Source organism: Esox lucius, chromosome 7 (genome assembly GCF_011004845.1).
Source record: "Esox lucius isolate fEsoLuc1 chromosome 7, fEsoLuc1.pri, whole genome shotgun sequence".
Lineage (NCBI taxonomy): Eukaryota > Metazoa > Chordata > Actinopteri > Esociformes > Esocidae > Esox > Esox lucius.
Window position 1 is genome coordinate 30,271,636 of NC_047575.1, and position 24,424 is coordinate 30,296,059.

Genomic DNA, 24,424 nt, shown 5'->3' on the forward strand with positions numbered 1-24,424 from the left:
TCTTAATATGCCAACCACATATTGGAACTTCACTTATCCTGAAGGGTCTATTTTGTCATCGTAGGTAGTAGCCTACTTCCTAAACGTATTATTACCGCAAATACTGTAAGTCGTAACAAAAACCTCTCACAAACAGCTATGGCACACATACTAATACAGTAACTAATGTCAGCTCCGCTAATCTAAAGATATCGCAGTGAAAATAGTGACATGCATTAATGTATGTAACAATGTGAAATGAATAGTTTTCCCTTGCTGTCTGTCTATCGTATGGACCTGAAATAACCTAATTGCTGTGCTCCAAAATGCACTTGTTTTTTTTTAATGGTCACACAGTCAAACTCCCGACACCATTTTGAGCCGCGTCTCTTTACTAATAGCTGAATTGCAGCTGCTGCATACGTAGGGAAAAATGTATAGCCGGCACAACGGGGTCGGCAGCAGCAATTCCTCTGCACTCACTCTTAGCTCATGTCGAGCTATTACATTGTTGCAACCACATCTTTCCGCATTGTTACTAACACACTAAACACTATTGTACTGTTTTCTTTGCCCATTGACATACGACTCGCAACGTGAAGCCTATCCATCTGTAAAATTGTCCACCATATGACCATTACATATTATATATAATATGCAGAGCAATATGTACATGATCAGGACACATCTGTCTCCAAAACTATAAAGAGTCCGATATGATAACCAACTCACCAAATGTCCAAGGGAATTTGTTACCGTGAAGCACCCTCTCTTTAATTATACGTGGAGTCCGGGGTTGTCACTGTTTTCCCTTGTTCAATGCTGGCGGTTTTCTCCCAGGTTCGCTTCGGTGGTTTCTCTCAAGCCGCGATGGTAACGTCGACATACACACGAAGTGGGGGGATGGGAATATTGCGAGAGAAAGGAGGGGAAACGGAGGGGGCAGTAAATCTTGCAAACACAAGGGGAGGACCTTTTCTCCTACGAGGTTGTCAAACAGGACAAATTCATAAGTCCCACTACCTCACTAATTTATTAACCTGACGTAGCAGGCTTTAAAGAAGTGCCTGAACTAGATACCCCATATACTGGTCTTGACGAGAAGTATGAAAAACTGTTCGGGAGATTCTCGTCTACACTATTTTACCAATCCAGGAAATGTGCTTCTACATAGACCATATACATTCCGCTTGTTGGGGCCCCTTCATGGATGATTCACATGTTTCTATCTATAAATCATTCTAAAATTCACAGGAATCGGTAACATGATGTAATAATGCATTTTCTATGTCTTCATTTGGTCTCTTTCTAGGTGGTCTGGACCAGCTTTCATTTCAACATACAAGGAAGTTCCTCCCCATTTTAGATGTTCTGGCTAGACTGGCCTACAGTTGTGCCCATAAGTTTGCATACCCTGGTGGAGACTGTGACATTTTGGCATTCATTTTGAATATGTGACTGATCATGTAAAAAAAAAGTATTTTATTTAAGGATAGTGATCATATGAAGCCAGTTATTAACACAGTTGTTTGGCTCCTTTTTAAATCATAATGATAACAGAAATCACCCAAATGGCCCTGAGCAAAAGTTTACATACACTTGAATGTTTGACCTTGTTACAGACACACAAGGTGACACACATTGGTGAAAATGGCAATTAAAGGTGAACTTCCCACTCCTGTGGCTTTTTAAATCACAATTTGTTAGCTCTCACCTGGACGCACCGAGCAGGATAGATACTGAGCCCTGGGGATCAGAAAATTACAAGGTAATGGAACTTTAGAAAGATGGAAAAGGATCAAAAAATATATCCAAAGCCTTGCAAATGCCAGTCAGTACTGTTCAATCACTTATTAAGCAGTGGGAAATGCAGGGATCTCTTTATACCAAGCCAAGATCAGGTAGACCAAGAAAGATTTCAGCCAAAACTGCCAGAAGAATTGTTTGTGATACAAAGAAAACCTGACAGGTAACCTCAGGAGAAGTACAGGCAGCTCTGGAAAAAGACGGTGTGGTTGTTTCAAGAAGCACAATACGACGATACATGAACAAAAATGAGCTGTGTGGTCGAGTTGCCAGAAAGAAGCCTTTACTGCGCCAATGCAACAAAAAAGCCTGGTTACAATATAACCGACAACACCTTAACATGCCTCACAGCCTCTGGCACACTGTAATTTGAAGTGACGAGACCAATATAGAGCTTTATGGTCACAACAATAAGCGTTATGTTTGGAGAGGGGTCAACAAGGTCTATAGTGAACAGAATACCATCCCCACTGTGAAGCATGGTGGTGGCTCACTGATGTTTTGGGGGTGTGTGAGCTCTAAAGGCACTGGGAATCTTGTGAAAACTGATGGCAAGATGAATGCAGCATGTTATCAGAAAATACTGGCAGACAATTTGCATTCTTCTTCACGAAAGCTGCGCATGGGATGATCGTGGACTTTCCAGCATGACAATGACCCTAAGCACAAGGCCAAGTTGACCCTCCAGTGGTTACAGCAGAAAAAGGTGAAGGTTCAGGAGTGGCCATCACAGTCTCCCGACCTTAATATCATGGAGCTACTCTGGGGAGGTCCATGCAAGACGACCAAGGACTTGCATGACCTAAAGGCTTATTGCCAAGACAAATGGGCAGCTATACCAAGAATTTGGTGCCTCATAGAAAATTATTACAAAAGACTGCATGCTGTCATTGACGCTAAATGGGGCAATACACAGTATTAAGAACTAAGAGAATGCAGACTTTTGAACAGGGGTCAGTAAAAAAAAATCTTTGTTAACATGTTTTGTTTTATGATTGTGCCATTCTGTTATGACCTACAGTTCATTATGAATTCCATAAGAAATAAAAGACATGTGTTTTGCCTGCTCACTCATGTTTTCTTTACAAATGGTACATATATTACCAACTCTCCAAGGGTATGCAAACCTTAGACTGGCCTGTGCACTGTGATTTGCAAAAGTATTCTGACCCCTGACCAATGATCTCAAATGACTAAATTACAATGGTACACTGACACTTAATTCTGCATTCATAAACATTTAACCCCCTCAAGCATTGAGAACAGGCAACAGCAGGACACACACCTTTTTGTCTTTGAGTCACTTCAGTGTTGCTTGTGCTGGGGTAATTGTCCTGCTGAAAGGTTTACATTTACATCATTACATTATTTCCTTGTATTTGGCTCGATCCATTCTTCCTTAAATTTTAACAAGATGCCAAGTCCCTACAGATGAAAAGCCACCATCAATCAATGTGTGGATGGTGTGTCTTGAGGCTTGGGCATTGTCAGGTTTGTGCCACGCATAGTACTTTGAGCTTTATCTTGGTCTTATCTGACAAACAAAAACCTTTCCCACATTGCAGAATGTTCACTCTCCCACTTCCTAGGAAACTCCAGACGTGCTTTCGTATGTTTTTTTTTTTTTTAATGTTTGTCTTCCCACCCTCCCATAAAGGAAAATCACCATTACTTCACTGCAAGCCACTGAACTGTGAAGCCGGTATGAAGTGATTTTTGCCCTCACTGATGCTTCTCTCACTAGTCTCTTTCTTGTTTGAGTGCAGGGATCTCCTTGCTTATTATTGTCAGGGTGGTGTGATGCCGCTTTGTTCCGATCATTGATCCAACTGTGCTCATCAGGATATCCAAAGACTTGGATATTATTATCTAATCCTTTATTTTGCATTACTTTATCTCCTACTTCTGTAGCCGTTTCTTTGGTCTTTATTTTCCTTCAGATTCACTGACCAATTATCCTTCAACGGTGGGTATTTTATCCAGAAAATGTGACAACAACGTTAATGGTTCAGAGGTGGAAGTTGATAGTAAATTCATTGTGTCCTAAACTGGGATCTTTTACAGCACAGGCATCAATCAAGTTTCAAATGTATTTATAAAGCCCTTTTTACATCAGCAGATGTCACGAAGTGCTTTTACAAAACACCTGGCCTTAAACCCCAAGGAGCAAACAACAGTAGTGTTGAATTTCAGTGGCTAGGATAAACTCCCCAAGAATGCCAAAATTTAGGAAGAAACCTTGAGAGGACCCAGGCTCAAAGGGGTGACCAGACCTCTCCTGGCTGAGCCAGGTGAACATATAAAGATTACAATTCTAATAATTAATAAATGCATGTGGGCTGAGTCTAGAGTCTATTTAAACTTAGTCCAGGTCGGAAGCATGACCAGATGGACAAGGAAAGGGACAACACGAGGGAGGTGTCAGCACAGTGGCAGCTGAAATCATCAGGCATCGTCTCGATCTGCAACACAACCAGGAGGACTCTTGACAGTGACGAAACGCGTCCCCCAAGCCAGGTACTCCAAAGATGTGGGTCAGGACCTCATGCCCTTCTAAGTTCAAAACAGGAGGAGACTGGGAAAATTCATAAAATGCATTCCTCATATCAACAAGGATTTATAGTGGAGAAGGAGAACTTAGTGGAGAAGGAGAACTTACCCTACTCCCCAGGTACAATAATATAGCAGTGTAAGACCTTGGGACTGAGAGAGGGGGGTCCGGCGACATTGTGGCCCTATCTGGGGGAGGCCCCGGAGAGGGCCCAACAGGCAGGAAATCAATGCACCCACATTGCCAAGCATCAACCAAAGGGACACCCACCAACCGCATCCACCCTGAAATGAGGGCCAAGTATTGCCAGCAGAGAACAGCCCAATTGCACATTTGTGCGACAGAGAAAAAACAACAAGCCAGTGACTTCGGATTGAATACAACATACTTCTGTTATTTATTTTTCTTAGAAATATTTCCCTGAATGAAACCAATCTCACCATGCAATAATTGATTTAGTGTTTTAAGTGTTTTAATATAAAATATTAAACAGTGTGACATACATTGCCTCGTCTGTACGTTTGCCTAATATTCATCTTTGTATCTTATTTTACATGGCATCTCAAATTTTCTTAACTTTTTGGCTTGGAAAATCTACCAGATAATGTTGTGGAAAGGCTGTGTTTGTGTTTTCATTTCAGGCTGTAAGGCAACAAAAGGTGAATATTTGGAAGGGGATGGTGACTTTCTATACCCAGTGTGTCCTAACAAAATTCCCAGGGCATTTGGAGGCAAAAAATTGCTTCAGAACATCACATATCCATCACCATACTTTAATGCCGGATGTGTTTTCTTTGTGCAAAACAGTCCATTTTTTACACCAAAACCATCTCTAGTCTATGTTTGATAAAAGCAAGATTTCAGAATCATTTGACTGTAGAGGAGCTGAAGTTTATGTCTTTTGAGCAGAGGCTTTCTTCAAGGAAGATGTTAAAATAGCTTGTTGGCATGGAGGTGGCTTCTAATCAGAGTTGTTGATACATGGGGACCCCAAGATTGAACTAGCTTCTGTAATTCCCCAGCTGTGGTTCATTCTGATTTCAGTGCTTGCCGTTACAGATATGAGGTAAGCTATCTAGCAGTAGCTAAGGGTTCCTTGTAGAGAATGGAGATCAAGGCCTTCTGAGATCGAATTACATTTTAGACCCTGCAGTCTAATTACACCATAATTACAGATCTGTAGTTCAAAGTATAACTTCATTTAAGGACTCATAGAAGCGCCTTATAATCGCTTTCTATTTTAGTAATTGTATAACAGGGGGCAGCTGATGCAGCATTATGTCACAAGTTATTTCATTAGCTGGTTGTTGTTTTACAGAGTAGATTTGATAAATGAACCATTGTAATGTCATGACTGTTGAGGTAATAGTCAAGACATGCAGTCATGTATGCTTTTGAAAGATATGTGTTATGTCTCTTAACAGCCTGAAGGGTAGCATAGCCCCTACGCCCAAAGAAGTGTAGTTCATGGTCTCCAGCAGCATTTTGAATTGTCGATCAGCTTTCATCTCAGGCTATGCTTCCCTTCAGACTCTCAATATTTTTCACCCTTCAGGCTGGTGGATACGGAGCCTGTTCGACTGGAAAATGGTGGGGTGGATCTAGAAACACTTACACTCTAATCATAGGGCTACTATACCACTACCATGTACTGCTGACCTCCAATTAAGCACAACAGTAAAGGAATGCATGCATTTCAATATTGCAGATATCAGATGTTCTTTGCTTTGCTGCCTGTGGTGAGGCAAGTCTTGTTGTCATATTCACGCAGTGGAATGCAATGGGTTACTGCTGACTTCAAGCTGTAGTTTGACCATGATCTTTCTAGCTGTTTAACAAAACAATACACAGCTGTTTGTGGTCCTTATAGGTATAGGATATGGCCATCTAGTGGCCATGGAATGTACAAAGAGGACGATTATGTTTACTCAGGCAGAAGAGGCAGATCTGTATTATGAACACAGTCAGTTCACTAGTCAAATCAAACTGTAACTGAATTGATTATTTTGTATTATGAGGGCATGTACCATAGATTCCCCAGCAGTCAAGGTTCAATAAGAACCCTGTGGCTAAGCAAGCCCTGCTACTGCCATCCTGGATCCTTAAGTAGGGCTGTTGCTGAACCCAGGCTTTCCTGAGTCAGTGGTAATACTGGTGCTCCTGGATGTTTTCATGACTTAGGCTGAAATCACAAGTCCTCCATGGCAGATCTGGACCCAGTTATATGGATGTCTTTATAGTCAAATACTATTGTGATAGATTGTAGTAATGCGTCTACAAACGGCAAATTTATTTAAACACAAACCAGTCATTACAATCATTTGTCTGGCCCTATAAACAAATATGCCATTATTTGACTGTATCATGAACATTTTAACCGTATCAAACTGAAACCCTCTATATTATAAACTGACCTGAGGCAGTGACCATGATACTGACAGCAGAAAAGAGGTCATCGGTAAACCTCCTTGGAATGGAGCTTGTAGGGAAGAGCGACAGACTTCCAGTAAGTTTTAAAATAGAGATAAGGTGTCTAATCTGATACACTGTGGCATTTCCCCCGGGTTAATTCCACATATTTGGCAAAATTGATTAATTCTCAGCGGACCCAAATTTGTGCTTGGGACGCTTTCATAATGTTGTTACAATAGTGATTCAAAGTTTACCCTGAGCTATAACAGGAAGCAGGAATGTACAAGTCATTCAGGCAAATGAAAGATGGGGTAATATGAAGACATTTGACACAAAATGTCCCTTATTTAGCAACTAAATAGGACCATCAAAGGGAAAAAAAGGCCTGTGTGTGTGTGTGGGGGGGGAACAAACAAAAATGGAATGAAAAAAAAAACGTATCTCTAACAATTAGAAAATTAACATTTGGATCCAGGGATTAAATTTCATTAATGTGTTCACTACACATGCAATAGAAATACATAATGCAGGGGAGGAAAAAAAATGATTAATTCAAATGACAATGCATGTAAATACACAAATACAAATATACAGAGCTCATAGCAAATACACAGAACAAATAGAGGAGGAAAAAGAGGACAATACAGGAAGTAAGAACATTCCAGCCCCAGACGGAATGAGTCAGGAGAGGTGTGGCCAATCAAGGCACCTAATCCCGAATCATCTAGTTCAACCCCCTTCCCAGGCGCTCACTCCCAGATTAGACGTGTGGCCAGAATCAAAATAAAGTCTCTGTGTGTCTCCCTGCAGCAGACGGCTGTTCAGAAACAAACCGTGTACACTCATCAAAAACAACGCAGAGTCTCCTGGCACAAACAAGCTTCTGAGTTTCCTCTCTGGATTATTTCTGGTTCTGTGGACAGCTCTTGGACCGAACACATGGCTTTATTGAAATCTGGCTGGCTCTGGAGACAGAGTGAGTATTATAGCGTAACGTCTCTGAAATAATGTCATGTTGTAATTCAACTTACTGTCAACAGAAAAACAATGACTGAGATCAATACTGTACAGAACACTTTTAAAGACAGTGGAAATTTGAGGTCTGAAATCTTTGCATTTGTCAGCAGTCCACGCCACTCTCCAAAAACAGCTCTCCCATGCGCTTTAAACAAAATGGAGCTGTTTATGTCATCAAGATTTCAAGTAGATTAATTGACCTACCAATTTGCTTCTTTGACCGATTTATTGAGTTCGGGTCACTGACTTACTGATTATGTTTTAAGATCTGAAATGTTCTAGTAGGTACATATTTAGACTGTTATGAAAGTCTGATCCTCATATTTGCAGCCTGGTCATAATCTAATTAGCTTCCTGTGTTTGCAAATCAATCTCATGCAGATAGACCATGAGCCAATCACCTGCCCGAGAACAACTAAATAATTTACCCCAAACTCAACATAAATATAATATGCTGTAGTAATAATATTAGTAGTTTAATGGCTATGACTATTATCCCCAATAACACTGTGATGAAAGTGCAGATTGTCAGCATTCATTTAAGGATATTTTATTTTATAAACATTTTGAAATGATGGCATATTTTGTAAATAAGTAGGTAGAACTGGGTTCTAAGACAGGTATGTTCAGAGTTTCTGTTATTTACTATGAAAACAAGCTAAACAAATCCTACAGTGCCCATGATTATTGGCACCCTGTCAAGATTCTGGTAAGCAGTTCACCAGGAACGGAGTTGAAGGAAAACACCAGCCTCAGTTTCCTTTAATAAGGAAAAAACAAGAAAACAGCATGAACAAGGCAGGCAGGCAAAATTTAAATTAATGGCAGGCAAAAATACAGACTGATGGCAGGCAAGACACAGACACAAAAAGACTCAATGACTCAACAACGGGCTAAACAACAAACAGGTGAAAATAATCAAAACAAAAAGGACAGGCTACATTCTGGGACAACAGAAAAAACAAAACAGAACAAAACAGAACCTTACACCCCATTGGTAGAGAAGAGGAAATGGCAATGAAAATAATGTAATTTTTCTCAAACCTTCAGGGTAAGATCTGTTACGTTTTTCACAGCCTTATCATGAAGGCCAATAGTTCTAGAGGGCAATGTATATAGTAAGTATTATATATAGATTATACAGTATGGTAATCCAGTTATATACTATATAATTACATAGTAAGTACTGCAGTATTCAAATGTAAATTGAGTGGTTGTTTTTTATGTGTAACCAAATGCTGTTAATACAAATCACTTAAAAATTATGTAGGTCTAGGACATGGGGTACATATCGACACATCACCATTCCAGTCAATAGGTAGATCTTATTGAATGTGTAAACAAATTACGCATCCACCCTTAAAATGTGAGGCTTAAAAAGTATACAGTCTCAGACTGCATCTTTAATTAGAGTATTTCTGTTTATGTAGATACATGAAATAAATGATACAAAGTGGTCTAAAGGAAACCTATCTTAATCTAACATTGCATCTACCCTTCCCTCTGTCCATTTTGTCAGCCTCCATTCTAAAACGCTGGAAGCTGAATTGGTGTGACCTGTGGATCGACGGGAGTCTAGTCTTCTACAAGACAGACAGCAGACGAGAATTTGAGCACAGAGTGGGCATTAAGACCAGCTGTGTGAGTGTCAAGTCTGGCCTGGAGTGTGCAGGTGAGAGGTTTGTGTAAGGTGGGAGTGTTGAAAATACTTCTAAAATATTAGGGCCTTTGCTGTGGACCCAATTAAAACATTAAAATGTGTACTGGGAGAAGAAAAATGGCCTAGCATTTTTAACACCAGGGCATTTTATTCCTTGAAGCCACCATTCCTGCCCATTTATTTTCCTAAGGCCCCAAGACTAGAGAGTTATTTTCTCTTGATACCTTTCTTTGTAAATTATATATACATTTTAGTGTTTAATTGTCTTTTTTATTCTGTCAGACCCAAGTAAGAATACCTGTAAGAATCAGCTGATGAGGATCCAAATAATCAAATCAATTGCTAATTTTAAATTTGTGCTATTTACATTTTGGGTGGAGTAGAAATGCCCCCATGTCAAATGTGACTGGCGCCTAAACAGGCCATGCGTGTGTCCATTGTGCCATTGCTTATATGTTTTTTTGACTTTGCCCTATTATTAACCAGTCATAGTCAGTCCTGTATTCTAAGGAGAGGACAATATGAGACACAGGTTCAAATACCAATTATTTTTGATAAATAATCAGTTGTGTTTTATTTACCAATTTTGTATTCATTTTTGTATTTTTATATAGTTAAAACCAATGAATTTTATTTGTAAAAAAAATTCTTTAACACTATGTGAAATTCTTTTTAAATATATTTTAAGAAAACACATTTTTAATTCACTAAAATACTTTGCTTGAAATGTTTAGAATAATTGTAAAAGATTCCACTTTTTTGGGGGGTCTGAAAAAACAAAAAAGTAAATTAAAGGAAACAATGCACATATATTTTACAAAAGAATTTACAAATTTAAGAATACAAAGTAATGATAAAAGCAACTAAAGACACAAACAGCAATCACCCAACTATTCGGAAACCCAACAATTTTTAAATGCTGAAAGATGGGGGTGATGAAATGTAACTACTCTCAAATACATAGACTATGAATGCAAGGACAAAAAAAGAGACAAAGCTAAATATTATGAATTGAGATGAACCCCACGAATACCTAGCCAGTGATTGATTAAGGAAGCTTGTTAACCACACTACAAGCTGTCATGGTCACCTACATAAAATATGAACCATACTGACAAGAATAAGTCATTCCAGTTGGCCTAATTCATAGATAAATGCTTTAAACTGAAATGTACGATAAAACTGAAAAGGTTGCCCCAAAAATGATGTTTCATGAATCACCAAAGCTAAGTATGGTCTGCATATTGTGAATAAAGTAAAATGAGTCTTAGAAATTATTTTATTTAAAAAGAAAAACATGTAATTATTATACAACTATTTTCAATCTTTCAAATACATCCGACAGTATAAGTTCATGTAAAATACACACCAAAACATTCCAAATGGTATTCTCAAATACAATATTAAACAGCTGTTCTTTCAATTTAAACACTTGTCTTGAAATACATTTATGTATTAAAACTTGTATTTGAACTCTGCTTGAGACTGATCCAAGTCCTGCTCAAACATAGGTTAACGCAGTTTTTAAGATCTTCGACCAAAACTTAAAATGAAATAAAAGGAACCTGAGTAAAAAAAAATAGTAATAGATTTATACAAATGTAATTTCTATAAATGAACACATTTGTGACATCCAATGAAGCCCTGTGAAGATATAACTGGCCTGTCAGCCCAGTGAAAGTGACATTGGTTAAACTGTAATTAAGACAGTCATGTGTCTGATGTACCATTGCGAGTATGTTCTTTTTGTCTTTCTCCGTCAGATAATGTCATGACACAAAAAACAAACACCCAATTTAAAACATGCATGGAAACTGAGCTTGCTGTTGATAGAAAAATGGACCTGGAGACAAACACTGGGTTGTTGGTTTTTACCTGAAAGTCATACAATATAGTTTTTGTACTGGATCTCTCATGTATATTTCATGAAGGCACTCTTTGCTTTAAATCTGTGTAGATAGATATATTGTGATAATATTGCTGTCCAATAATTATTCCTAACCACATTTATCTAGTTTGAGCGAGTAAACAAGAACAATGGACAGACTGCCCTAAGAGTGAAACTTTGTTCAAATATTATTTAGAAAGATTTACATCTATAATGTCTGCCAAAGGTGCTTCCATCAAGTACTAAATATTGGGTTAATTTGTTCATTTGGAATATTTACAAAATGTTCTTTCATTTGGAACAGGTTGTAGTGATCTTTGTGAAAAATGTGTCTTTAAAGATTTCATATTAGGAGCAAACAAATGTGATTACTGTGTTCACTATCCAGTATGTATGTGTTTGTGTGTGCAAATCTAATTTGTTGTTGTGCAGGTCTTTCTCCCCCAGAGAACCACTCAAGGGAGAACCTAGTACTGGTGCAGCTTAGAGACGGTTCCACTGTTATCCTGTGTGCCAACAGTGAAGACGAGGCACTGTGAGTCTTCACTCTTTCCCTCTGCCACAAACACACACAGACACATCCACACAACTAACGACTTGCAGCACACATTGTAGTAGTGTCTGTCACTCTATCAATTTCTCCCTTCCTCTGCCTCATTTTTAAATAATCTTATTGTTAAATTATGTTTTTGCAGAGCATGGAAATTGACCATTCAAGAGGCAAGACAGAACCCAGTAAGTAATTCTAATACTTCTAGAGATGATACAACGTAAAGCACTGAGTAACATATTTTTTTAATAATAATAATGGACCTGCATTCAATTTGACCAGTTTGCTAATAGTAACCTTAATAAATGTCTGACAATTCCCAAAACAATTTTAGCAACTCTTGAGTAGACATTTTTAGTGTAGGTCCTCAGACACTCCAACATTTCTTGACTCTCCTGGAAGCAGACAATAAATATGCTTGAGAAAAAAAGGTCACAAACATCACAGAACAAGTCCAGGAGGCAGCTGGAAATAGAACTCATGATCTGGGAGAGGATGTAGTTGACAATGCATTGGAGTAATACTTCACAAAGTGAGAAGGAGAGAATCAACGTACACCAGGAAAACATAAAAAGACATCTGACTTTTGAAGATGGCTGAAAGCCTATGGAAGAAATCCTCGTAGGAAAAAATAACAAGCAAGATCCTGGGTCCCTTTCAAATTCCAGAATGTGCTTTTCACCAAAGTAAAAGGTGCAACTCTAAAAGCATCAAGACCTGGAGCATCACCAGTAAACCCAGTTGTATAAGAATAGCCATGAGCAGACATCCAGGACACCCAATGGATGTTGGTCCTCTGAAATGGAAAGGAGTTATGAATCCAATGAGACAACTAACAGCATCATCAGCCCCAGGGTCTTTACAGGCTATGCCAGATATGCCAGAGTGCTTTCTGAAGAAACTGATCATACTCAAAGCTGTGTGCAGAGCAGGACTATTGATTCTGAAAGAGAAAGAATCCTCCGATAGCAGCCCATTCTGCCCTGTCTGCCTCCTAAGTGTACAGGGTGAGGTCGTCTTCAGGTGTCATAGCTTCAAGGATATCAAATCATCTGGAAAGAAACCAGCTTGTTGATACATCTTAACAAAATGATTTCTCTGGATATCTGAGCACACAAATGTGACCTGACACCAACAGGAGAAGATGCCCCTGTCATATTCCTTGACTGTGTCAAGGAATATCTTCATCTTCATATTTTGCTTGAAGGTTTTGTGCCAAAATTGGCTGGTATTTTGAACTGTTTATAATTCCCTCCACTCTGACTATGGCCCCGGTTCAAGCTGAAGGAACACAGCCCCAAAGCATGATGCTGCCACCACCATGCTTCACCGTGGGTATGGTGTTCTTTGGGTGATGTGCAGCTTCCGTCTTGCCACCCTACCCCATAGCCCATTCATTTGAAGAGACGTCCAGCTCTTGATAATGTCTCTGTTGTGCCATATTGTCTCCACTTGATGATTACTGTCTTCACTGTGTTCTTTGGTATATCTAATGCTTTGGACATTTTTTGTACCCTTCTCCTGACTGATATCTTTCAACAATGAGATCCCTCTGATGCTTTGGAAGCTCTCTGCGGACCATGGCTTTTGCTCTGTGATGCAACAAAGAAAATGTCAGGAAAATCCTTCTAGAACAGCTGAACTTTGTGATTAAGTCACTTAAAATGATGGCAGGTGTGTAATGACTTCTATTTAACATGAGTTTGAATGTGATTGGTTAATTCTGAACACAGCCAAATCCCCAGTTATAAGAGGGTGTGCACACTTATGCAACCAGGTTATTGTAAGGTTTTCATTTTCCCCCTCGAAGATTTCTGTTTGTTTTTCAGTTGAATGGTTCGCATTATAGGTCACATTGAAAGTGGAGAAAGTTTTAAGATTTATCTTTGTCTCATTCTTTTACATCACAAAACCTTTTTTACAGGGGTGTGTAGACGTGTTATATCCACTGTATATTGAAGTTAAAAAGCATCTCTACTACCAAAGGAAAACTTTCAGAAAAAAGGTTATTTTCCACTGCCTTGGTATGATGCAAGTCTCAAAGACAGACCAAGGTCAGGGGCAATGAGAGTGTTGAACACTATTGGAGTGGTTCTGAAAGCAGTTATTCATTGTAATACTAGGTGTTTGTATCAATGGGCTACACATCTGAATATTTTTATCTGCCAAAGAAAGCCCTGTTGAGAAATAAAAGCAGTAAATCAGTGTAATACTTGAAGTTTGTATCAACAGGGCAGACATATTTTTTGAATATTTCTGTCTGCCAAAGAAACCCCGGTTGGGGTGGACATAAGGGCTGTAAATCATTATAATACTTGGCGTCCACATCACTTTGGCAGTCTTGTCAATAACAAGACTGCCAAAAGTAGGAACGTAACTCATTTGTGTCATAAATGACTTGAGCCGCTTCAGTCTGTTCCACACTGTATCTACATGTCCTAACTGTATTTTACTGGTATGTATTTTACTGATATGTATTTTACTGATATATATTTTACTGATATGTATTTTACTGATATGTATTTTACTGGTATGTATTTTACTGGTATGCTCAACATAAAGTGCACTCCATTCTTTGTGTTTCAAAGGTTGTGCACTTGTGCCTGTTTGTTTCCATAAAGTTTTTGTTTTGCACTCATAATCACATTTTGGCACTAGGGATTTAAACATCCCGAATAATAAAAAATCGAATAATTACTGTGATGCTTAGAGGAAATGTTTTGTCTTATTTAATATTCTTGTCCCTTCCACTAGTTCACGTATGACCCATACGATGACTCCTATCAGTCGATCCCAATGGATCGCCACAACACCATCTACCTCGCCCCTGGATCAGGTAAAGACAACATATGAGCTCAGCATCATATTCATTGGCTCACATCGTAGTTTAATTAATTTGCAAAGTAATGTTGTAATGTTGTCCCTCCCTTTTTCAGTTTGTTTGCTAACATTTGGTGTACGACTCTGATAACACCAAGCCAATAGTGTGAATCTACCACTTTTTAGTATTTTGGTTCTCCAATTTATGTTTTTATTATGATGTTTTAGCAATAAGATATGATTTCCAGAGAAAAGAACCTCCTTATCTTATAACCCTGTTTCCAAAAATGTTGTGACGCTGCATAAAATGTAAATAAAAACAGAATGCAATGATGTAAATATAATTTAAACCCTATATTCAATAGACAATAGTACAAATGCAACATTTTATTGTTTCTTGAAAAATATATGGCCACTTTGAATTTGATGCCAGCAAGACGTTTTATGCTGCGGTACCAGGCTAAAAATAACCATTGTGCATGGACATTTTATAAATAACACAAAACATGTAAACACTTCATTATACATTATTTTAATTCAAATGACTGTAAAAACATATTTTATGTTGAGGTACAGGGTTTTCGCTAGGGCCAGGGGTGAGCACATGGGTTGAACAGAAAGATGTTATGGTCAAGGGTGGTGGATGGGTGAAAAACACACCCCTACTTTCAGGAATAGTGGATGGATGGGTTAGGGTTTTAATCAACGGCGAGGCGTTTTTTTTGGAGTGGTTGTTTTCCACTCAAAACCTAACCTTAACCTTAACTTCAGTAATGTGATACCTAACCTTAACCCTAAGCTGACATAAAATTAGTTACATATCTCTAATCTTTTCATATGAGTTCTCTCATGAGTTTTTGCAAATTCATAACATATTATATGTGTTAGTACTGTATGTTGCCTAATGTAACAGAACATATACGAATTCCGTTGTCACTGATTTATGAATACTAAGTTACGTTTTCCCCTGTTTTTCAACAGCTCTGGAAAAAATTCAGAGACTGCACCTTTTTCTTTCCTTTCCAAAAAAGTTGAAAAGGAAAGTTTTGAGTGAGGAACAGAAGCGTTCAATTTGCAGTGGTCTGTTAATTTTAACCCTTCTGTTCCTCACTCAAAACCTTCCCTTTTAACTTTTTTTGGAACGGAAAGAAAAAGGTGCAGTGGTCTCTTAATATTTTCAGGAAGCTGCATATTAGAGCTAAACTTTTCCACCACTCCACTGGTATTGTTTGTGCCACTTACCATTCCACAACACGTTGCAATTATTTTTAACGTGCCCACGTTGAAAATTAGTAGAAGCAGAACTTCTCTTTCTGAAAATGCTGTACATGAAAACCCCCAATAATGTAACCTGGCTGAAATGGCTGTCTTTAGAAAATGCTTAATAGTTTTTTTTAGAATTTAAACAAAATCTAAATTCTATCCACAGGTGGCTAAAGACCCATACAGTGGAGTAGTTTTAATGAACTCCATATTGGCTCACAATAAAACGTATACTCACTTATGATCCTGTCAATACTATAGTACATTCTTTACTCAGGCTGTCTCTCCATATCTCTTTCTCAGGTACGCATCACATACTGATCCAGAGAGATCCATACGATGGCATAGGAGAGCAGGTGGCTCTGGGGCTACTGGCGGGCATGGCTGTGGGTGCTGCCATGCGTTCCTACCTCTGGATGCCCTTCTTATTCTGCTGATAAAGCCACTGAACTGGACCAGGGATCTTGAGCACGGAGGCACAGCTGGGAAACACCCAGGCTGCATATACACTCACCTAAAGGATTATTTCTCATTAATACAATTATCTAATCAACCAATCACATTGCAGTTGCTTCAGTGCATTTAGGTGTGGTCCTGGTCAAGACAATCTCCTGAACTCCAAACTGAATGTCAGAATGGGAAAGAAAGGTGATTTAAGCAATTTTGAGCATGGCATGGTTGTTGGTGCCAGATGGGCCGGTCTGAGTATTTCACAATCTGCTCAGTTACTGGGATTTTCACGCGCAACCATTTCTAGGGTTTACCAAGAATGGTGTGAAAAGGGAAAAACATCCAGTATGCGGCAGTCCTGTGGGCGAAAATGCCTTGTTGATGCTAGAGGTCAGAGGAGAATGGGCCGACTGATTCAAGCTGATAGAAGAGCAACTTTGACTGAAATAACCACTTGTTACAACCGAGGTATGCAGCAAAACATTTGTGAAGCTACAACACACACATCCTTGAGGCAGATAGGTTACAACAGCAGAAGACCCCACCGGGTACCACTCATCTCCACTACAAATAGGAAAAAGAGGCTACAATTTGCAAGAGCTCACCAAAATTGGACAGTTGAAGAATGGAAGAATGTTGCCTGGTCTGATGAGTCTCGATTTCTGTTTGAGACATTCAGATGGTAGAGTCAGAATTTGGCATAAACAGAATGAGAACATGGATCCATCATGCCTAGTTTCCACTGTGAAGGCTGGTGGTGGTGGTTTAATGGAGTGGGGGATATTTTCTTGGCACACTTTAGGCCCCTTAGTGCCAATTGGGCATCGTTTAAATGCCACGGCCTACCTGAGCATTGTTTCTGACCATGTCCATCCCTTTATGACCACCATGTACCCATCCTCTGATGGCTACTTCCAGCAGGATAATGCACCATGTCACAAAGCTCGAATCATTTCAAATTGGTTTCTTGAACATGACAATGAGTTCACTGTACTGAAATGGCCCCCACAGTCACCAGATCTCAACCCAATAGAGCATCTTTGGGATGTGGTGGAACGGGAGCTTCGTGCCCTGGATGTGCATCCCACAAATCTCCATCAACTGCAAGATGCTGTCCTATCAATATGGGCCAACATTTCTAAAGAATGCTTTCAGCACCTTGTTGAATCAATGCCATGTAAAATTAAGGCAGTTCTGAAGGCGAAAGGGGGTCAAACACAGTATTAGTATGGAGTTCCTAATAATCCTTTAGGTGAGTGTATGTAGCACTTCTGTTGTAGGCCTCCCTTTTACAAGGCTTATAGCATTTCACTCCATTTTCAGAATACGGGTGTATGAGTGTGTCTGCGTGTTCATGAATATGTGTATGTGTTTTACAACTTGGTTACATAATGTGTTGTATATACAGTATGTCCTTTATGAGATTTAGGTTACAAATCATATTTATTATGAACTTCTATAAAAAGTATTCAGTATGCAATTAATATGAAAAAACTAAAATATCCCAACCTTCATATTCAGCTGCCTGAGGTTCACAGCTCTCCACAGAACCCTTAACTGCAACTATTTCTAATTCTTTTTTTTTTTACATGGATCACTTTTATTGTATTTGATCTCAGATAACAATTCTGCTGTTATTCTTAAACTTAATAAAATGCATTAAAGATATGGCTATAACAACGTATTTACATTAACGGAATACAGTACTTACTTGCTTAATTGACTTTCCTACTTGACATTCCTATTTGAAACAAGGATTTCCCTTTTGTCTGTTTTCTGACTGCCTGGAGATGCCATTACATCAGACCTTCATATGATTTTCCATTGTTCTTGTCAACATCTTTTTTTGGGCTCACAAACTTGTATGAAGAGATAGAAAAATTTGCAACAAATACATATTTCAGTAGAATCATTCACCCATGTCACTCATTATTTACATTGATGAAGTTCACCAAAACAATATTGACATGAACTTCAGAGAAGCATTGACAAAACACACCACTAGAGAGAGACATAACATACCCTAGTGAAAATGATGGGTGATAACAAGGAATTGAGTTGCCAAAGTGAAACTAATTTTCAAATCTATTTTAATCTTAAGCATAGTGTATAGCGTACAGTCATACTAATTTCAGCTTCTACTCAAACCCCTTTTGCTACTATGTAATTATTTCCAGCATGCTTAAGCTGAATTCACTCTGCTGACAATGCTTGTTCATGTGGTTTTTGGCGTTGCCCTTTAAACCAAGAATTTAAGTCTGACCCATGCTTGCTACCATAACAAAAATGAACCATTGAACAAAATGTAAACTTCTCTTCTGTTGTTAATGTTTTGAACATATCTATAAAGGAGCTATTTGCAGTTATAAAAACAACTTCAAAGCATTAATGCTGGTATTTTGGTGAAAGGGTAAGTTACTTCCTGCAAATTACTTGAGTTAATAAAGAGTACAGCCCAAACAGAGTTACAAAAAAAGTAGTAGGCCTCTTTGTAGCTTCATTTGGTAGCTTCATTTGAAAAACATGGCACTTTCAACACCAGGAATATGGGTGGTATTTCACAGGGGGGCTTTGAACCAGACCAGGCTGCTTCTTTACATTTAAGTCACTTTGGACAAAAAATATATTTCACTAGTTCCTCCAAAAATGTACTTGCATATGTAAGGTCCATTCGACCTGAGATGCTATATTAACCCTATTACAGCTCAGGATTCAAACCAATAACCTTCCAGCTACTAGACAGCTTCTCTCCTGTTCCGGCACCATTTTTATAGTAATAGCAATTGTGAATATCTAAAGGAAAAAGCAGGGTGAGCAAGAATAAACCTGTAATCCACACCAAATTATCTAATGATGTTTGTATTAAGAAAATACTTCATTAATCAATTAGATGTTTCCCCTCCTCCACCATTATGTAAATTTACAAATAAGCCCTACTATTTAAAGAACATTGGCACCTTCAGAGGACCTTTGGAGAACATTCATTATTCGTAAATTCAGTCAAAATATAAGTTTAAAATGTTGTACTTTAAGACAAACTGAGAGCACTTAATGGAAGATAAGTGAAATTATCACAGTCATAAAAAACTTTGTCAGATGGTTAAAAAAAAGAAACCTTCGTCAGCTGATAACCAATAAAAAGAATATTAGCTAGGTGGTTTAAAACAAGTTGAGTGGATTCCTGGGAATAAAATGCTGTTACGAGTTGAGGTATAAACGATGTTTACACAATCAAACCAGTTGCATTATGGGAGAAGAACGGAGAAGAATGATTGACGTGGCCGCCATTTTCCTACTGGACGCCCTGTTCCCATTGTGTATGAGATAGTAAATACTGACACTGCTAGACAACCATAACATTTATTTCCTTGCGAAAAAACGTTTATATTCACATCAGGTAAGTGGGACATTTTGGCATATTTTTTTGTCTAAAACACTTAACCACGATTTTGTCTAAGTTTTAGATTGGTTAAACTCCATTTTATTTCAAAATAGCGTTTTATTCAATCGTTGTAGAAATGAAAAAACGACTACCGCGATGCCAAAGAAAAAGGCTTTCTAGCTACTTCCACTGGTCGAGGCAGATTCCGCTCCAGTTTCATATGCCTTTTTACTTCGATTGTACAGTGTAAACAAACATTAATCTTCAACTCAAAGCCACTTTTTGGATAGCTTTAGCTGTCTACTTGAATGTTTTGATATTAGTAGTCCTGAAATATATTAGTTATTTTAAAGTTTACGCCTCGTTCTTTGGCTATATATTTGTAGGCTCATTCGTTTGCTCCTCCATCTGCGGCCATAATCTTGCGGTTAGAGGCGGCACTAGGGTGCTTGAACACACCCCTATTTTCTAAACAGTGCATGTTGATTGGTCGACAGATACGACATTCCTCACTGGATTGGACGGTATGCATTTGGGCATTTGCATACTAGTATGATTGGTTTGACAAGATGCCAGTGTTCACGAGTAGAATAGAGGGCCTCTGTTGTTTGATTGCAGCTGCTCAGCAAAATAGAAAGTTGTCTTGACAGTAGTATTCTAGACCGAAACGTCTCAGTAACAATTTCTCAGTAATGGAAACATACCAGCGTACATTTAATAATGGGTTTGCAATATTTGCTACTCACACTCAGTTTCACTCTATTTATCATTATTTTAAAATGTTTTCCTGTTTTTCTTTCACGTCTCTAAGGTGATAACTAACTTGTCATGGCTCGTACCAAGCAGACTGCCCGTAAATCCACTGGAGGAAAGGCTCCACGTAAGCAGCTGGCCACCAAAGCTGCCCGCAAGAGTGCACCTTCCACAGGTGGGGTAAAGAAGCCCCATCGTTACAGGTAATGCATTGTATCACCCATTGAAAGAAAAGTTGCATGTTCATCACTGATTGTACCCTTGCCAAGGTCAACTAGCCATACAGACCTATCATGACATTTAGTGGGCTTGTGTGAAAACACAAAGGTAGTATCAATCCATATTGATGTGGAAATTACTTGAGGCTGCAATTGGTAACTGGGTGGTTTCCATGTATAGCATTACTAGGACCCATAGGGAATGGCTTCCATTTCAGACACATACACTTTTTCATTACTAGTTCAACAAGCATATTATCGTAGCAGTGACTACTTCTTAGCATTGTCACTCAGTCTTTACCGTGACCTGACACTCCCAGTGCAGTAGAGTGCAGCATGGGCTTAGTTTAAGCAAAGGACTATTTTAAAAAAAAGAATCCTAATCATACTGTTTGCTGGTTTCAGGCCCGGCACTGTGGCCCTGCGTGAGATCCGTCGGTACCAAAAGTCCACTGAGCTGCTGATTCGCAAGCTACCCTTCCAGCGTCTGGTGAGGGAGATTGCTCAAGACTTCAAGACTGACCTGCGCTTCCAGAGCGCTGCCATCGGAGCCCTACAGGTGTGTGTGTGTGTGTGTCTGTCTGTGTGTTTGTCAATGCATTGCTCATTATTTTAATCTGCCAACCTGTCATCATCCCTCCTCCCTTCAAATGGATGTCTTGGGTCCCTCTGGTAACATTTAGCAGCAGCTGTGCCAGATGACTCAATATTGCCCCGACTCGGTACAACTACAAGCAGTTGTTTCATTAAAACCTGTTCATTGGGATTAAAATGGTTACTTTTTAATTGTTAATGCAGCTGACCTAGGTACCATGCTAAAACTCAATTATTGGAAATGCAATAATCCACTCAGTAGGTCAATCAATCAAATGTATTTATAAAGCCCCTTTTACATCAGTGGTGGTCACAAAGTGCTTTTACAGGACAGCTCACTCCCTTACACTTTTTCTGGTCACTGCTGATGTAGCATCTTTATATGAGTTGTGCACAATAGCCTGATGACACATTTCTGTCAACCTAAACCACATCCTAGACAAATGTCCCTACTGCACAGTTCATGTATGGTGGCACATTCTGTATGTTTGTGTGAAATTATTGTCTGTCTGTCTGCCTGCAGGAGGCCAGCGAGGCCTATCTGGTGGGTCTGTTCGAGGACACCAACCTGTGCGCCATCCATGCCAAGCGTGTCACCATCATGCCCAAAGACATCCAGCTGGCACGTCGCATCCGCGGGGAGCGCGCTTAGATGCCACACTCCTTTTTTCTTTCGCTCTTTGACGTTTCACCTCTTCTTTTTTTTTATTTTCTTTATGCCTCTCCATCTCAGTCCCCTCTCCCTGTTTTCTTCTTGGTAGACTTAGAGTAACCGTTTATTATGATGAGATAGAAGCGTTTTGAAAAGTCTCGTCTCTCATAGGTTTTTGTCTTGAGCAGATGTTTTAGGATACCTTTTTTCGTGCATGTAGTTAGGTGTCGCTGATCCAGACACACGCACGCGTACACTTTAAGGTGTAAACCGAGCGTTCTCAGCTCTCATGCAACAAAACTCCACTGTGGTGATCAGGGACATATCAGGTGAGTGTGTTTTGGGACAGGTGTTGGGTTTTTTTGCAGCACAAACACACATCTGACCAGAAGGGCATCACCCGGGGGCTAGTCTGCTTTAGGGGAGTGGCAACTTCCACAGCAGGGTGCTACTTAAACTAACCCCAGGGCCTCGTGTTGGCGTGCGTGTGCTCTGATCAGCCATGCACATTGTATTCAATGGCAAACAAGTACCTTCTCGGTTCACTTAAACATGTTTGATGATTACTGTCATTGTGAATATGGTGTTAATTTTTTAAATAATTCATACATATGCACATCTTTTCTTTTTACCAATGCCAGAGACCTCAACAAAATAATAAGTAAAGTGATTGATGTTTTACAACATGGCAAATATAGGTTTTTACAGAGTAATTTTTAAACCGATCAGGAAGCGCTTTTTTGTTTCATAAGAGCTCCTGTTCCAGTGGCAGCCACACAGGGGGCGATGTGTACCAGCCAGCCTCCTCTAAGTTATTCTGACCATCAGTCTGTCCATGATACTATGCTACACTCAACCTCTTCACCTTAAGTCTGTCTCTAAAAGTTGGCATTAGCGTTGTCACACCAGTATAAGACTTTGTACTAGCGAGAGTTGCTCTGCACGTTTGGGTCCTTTTCTGTCTCTTTTTCACACTTCCTCTGTAGATCTGAACATAGAATCTGTTTCCTCAAAATTTGTGATACACAATATAACCTCATGTTTGTTTTCTTATATATTTTTCTTATTCCTCAAGAGTTTCTGATGTTTAAGCTGATCTCTGTATTTTCCAAATTTCTCATATTATGGTGGTAATAAATAGATGTTACACAAAATAGGAGTCTTTCAGTCTTCAATTCTTGTTGTGCATGTTATCTGTAACTGTTGTACAATTTAAATTTTATGAAACATTACAGTGGCCTACCCCTTGTTTAAATGAATATCCCAGTACCCAGCAGTTTCTTTTTGTATTCCATTGTATATTTTTGGTCCGTATCTCAAGCAACATATCACTGGTCTTTTCTTAATAAAAATGTCTCACCTGCAATCAATTCTCTGTCCTCTCTGGCCCCTTTGAAAGGTTCCAAGTAGAGGCAGCGAGTTGAAGAAATGTGGATAAAATTGTGCTTCTATAATTTTAGATGCACCTTCACTTTCCCATCATTGGATGCTGTTTACAGGGATCCCAAAGAATATGTAACATGATTAAGTTGCTTGTGCAATGCATTTTGTAGATACAGTGGTAAGTATTCATTTCGAGAATGTGTTTGCTTTTCTACTACACAACAAAAGTTGATTCAAAGGTGTAGCATTTTCTGTTGCATTCAAAGTTTATAAGTTGATATTTTGAATGGAGTATCAAGGGTGGTAGAGCACTTCCATTCACCTAAGGAACTGTAATGCTTGGTCAGTTGCTAGGTCAGGGAGGGGAGACTTTTACCCAATTGATGAAGCCCAATGTGTTAATCCTACACCTGTCAGGTAGATGAATTATGCTGGCCAAAGTAAAAGGCTCACTGACTGGGATGTAAATTAATTTCTGCCCATACTTTTAAAAGAAAAAGTTTTTTGTGCATATGAAAAATGTATGGTATTATTTATTTCAATCTATGAAACATGGGACCAACAATTTATGCATTGAATAAAAATTAAAATAAATCAGTATTTCTCCCTTTCCTGCTATTGCCATGCTGGTTGTTGTTGCCAGAGTCAGCAGAGTTGAACAAGCAGTGGCTGTATACCACTCCCTCAGCCAACAACACCACCCAATTCACTTAGAGGGGAATCTAAAGGAAATATCTGCACTAATCGGGACAACAGAGCTAGATATCTAGACAATTTTTTAATGTTTTTTTGTGTGATTGTGTTTTTGTATTACTTGTGAGGACCTGCAATTGATTATCATAGAAAATGAACCTGAATGCTTACTTTAACCGTAACTCCACAACCCTAATCGTAACCATAACTCTAAACATAACAATAACTCTAAGCCTTAAATAGTACTTTTTCTTTGTGAGAACCAGCCAAAAGGTCTGTGTCCTCAGAAGTATAGTGAAACAAGCATGCGTGCTGCAAACATTTTTACACACGTACACCTACACACACACTTT

The 24,424-nt window shown here is 38.9% G+C and overlaps 3 protein-coding genes across 5 annotated transcripts in view; 2 read left to right on the top strand and 1 right to left on the bottom strand.

Annotated features, from left to right (window-relative positions):
- LOC105011043 (protein FAM168A) overlaps window positions 1-1,030 on the bottom strand; it is a 36,814-nt gene extending 35,784 nt beyond the window's left edge. The window contains exon 1 of one of the 3 annotated variants that reach the window (XM_010870798.5): window positions 712-1,030. The gene's annotated coding sequence lies outside the window, so the exon portion shown is untranslated. The remainder of the gene's footprint in view (window positions 1-711) is intronic. The other 2 variants (XM_010870799.5, XM_010870800.5) reach the window with 2 other exon arrangements.
- Window positions 1,031-7,501: 6,471 nt separating this feature from the next.
- plekhb1 (pleckstrin homology domain containing B1) lies at window positions 7,502-16,545 on the top strand. Its single transcript, XM_010870797.3, has 6 exons — window positions 7,502-7,724; window positions 9,285-9,437; window positions 11,746-11,848; window positions 12,009-12,048; window positions 14,618-14,699; window positions 16,250-16,545. Exons 1-6 carry the CDS (start codon window positions 7,688-7,690, stop codon window positions 16,381-16,383), a joined length of 549 nt encoding a protein of 182 aa, XP_010869099.1. The 5' UTR covers window positions 7,502-7,687; the 3' UTR covers window positions 16,384-16,545.
- Window positions 16,546-19,663: 3,118 nt separating this feature from the next.
- Window positions 19,664-23,357, top strand: h3f3c (H3 histone, family 3C). The gene is made up of 4 exons (XM_010870796.4): window positions 19,664-19,793; window positions 20,590-20,734; window positions 21,155-21,308; window positions 21,867-23,357. Exons 2-4 carry the CDS (start codon window positions 20,607-20,609, stop codon window positions 21,993-21,995), a joined length of 411 nt encoding a protein of 136 aa, XP_010869098.1. The 5' UTR covers window positions 19,664-19,793; window positions 20,590-20,606; the 3' UTR covers window positions 21,996-23,357.
- The last annotated feature ends 1,067 nt before the right edge of the window (window positions 23,358-24,424 follow it).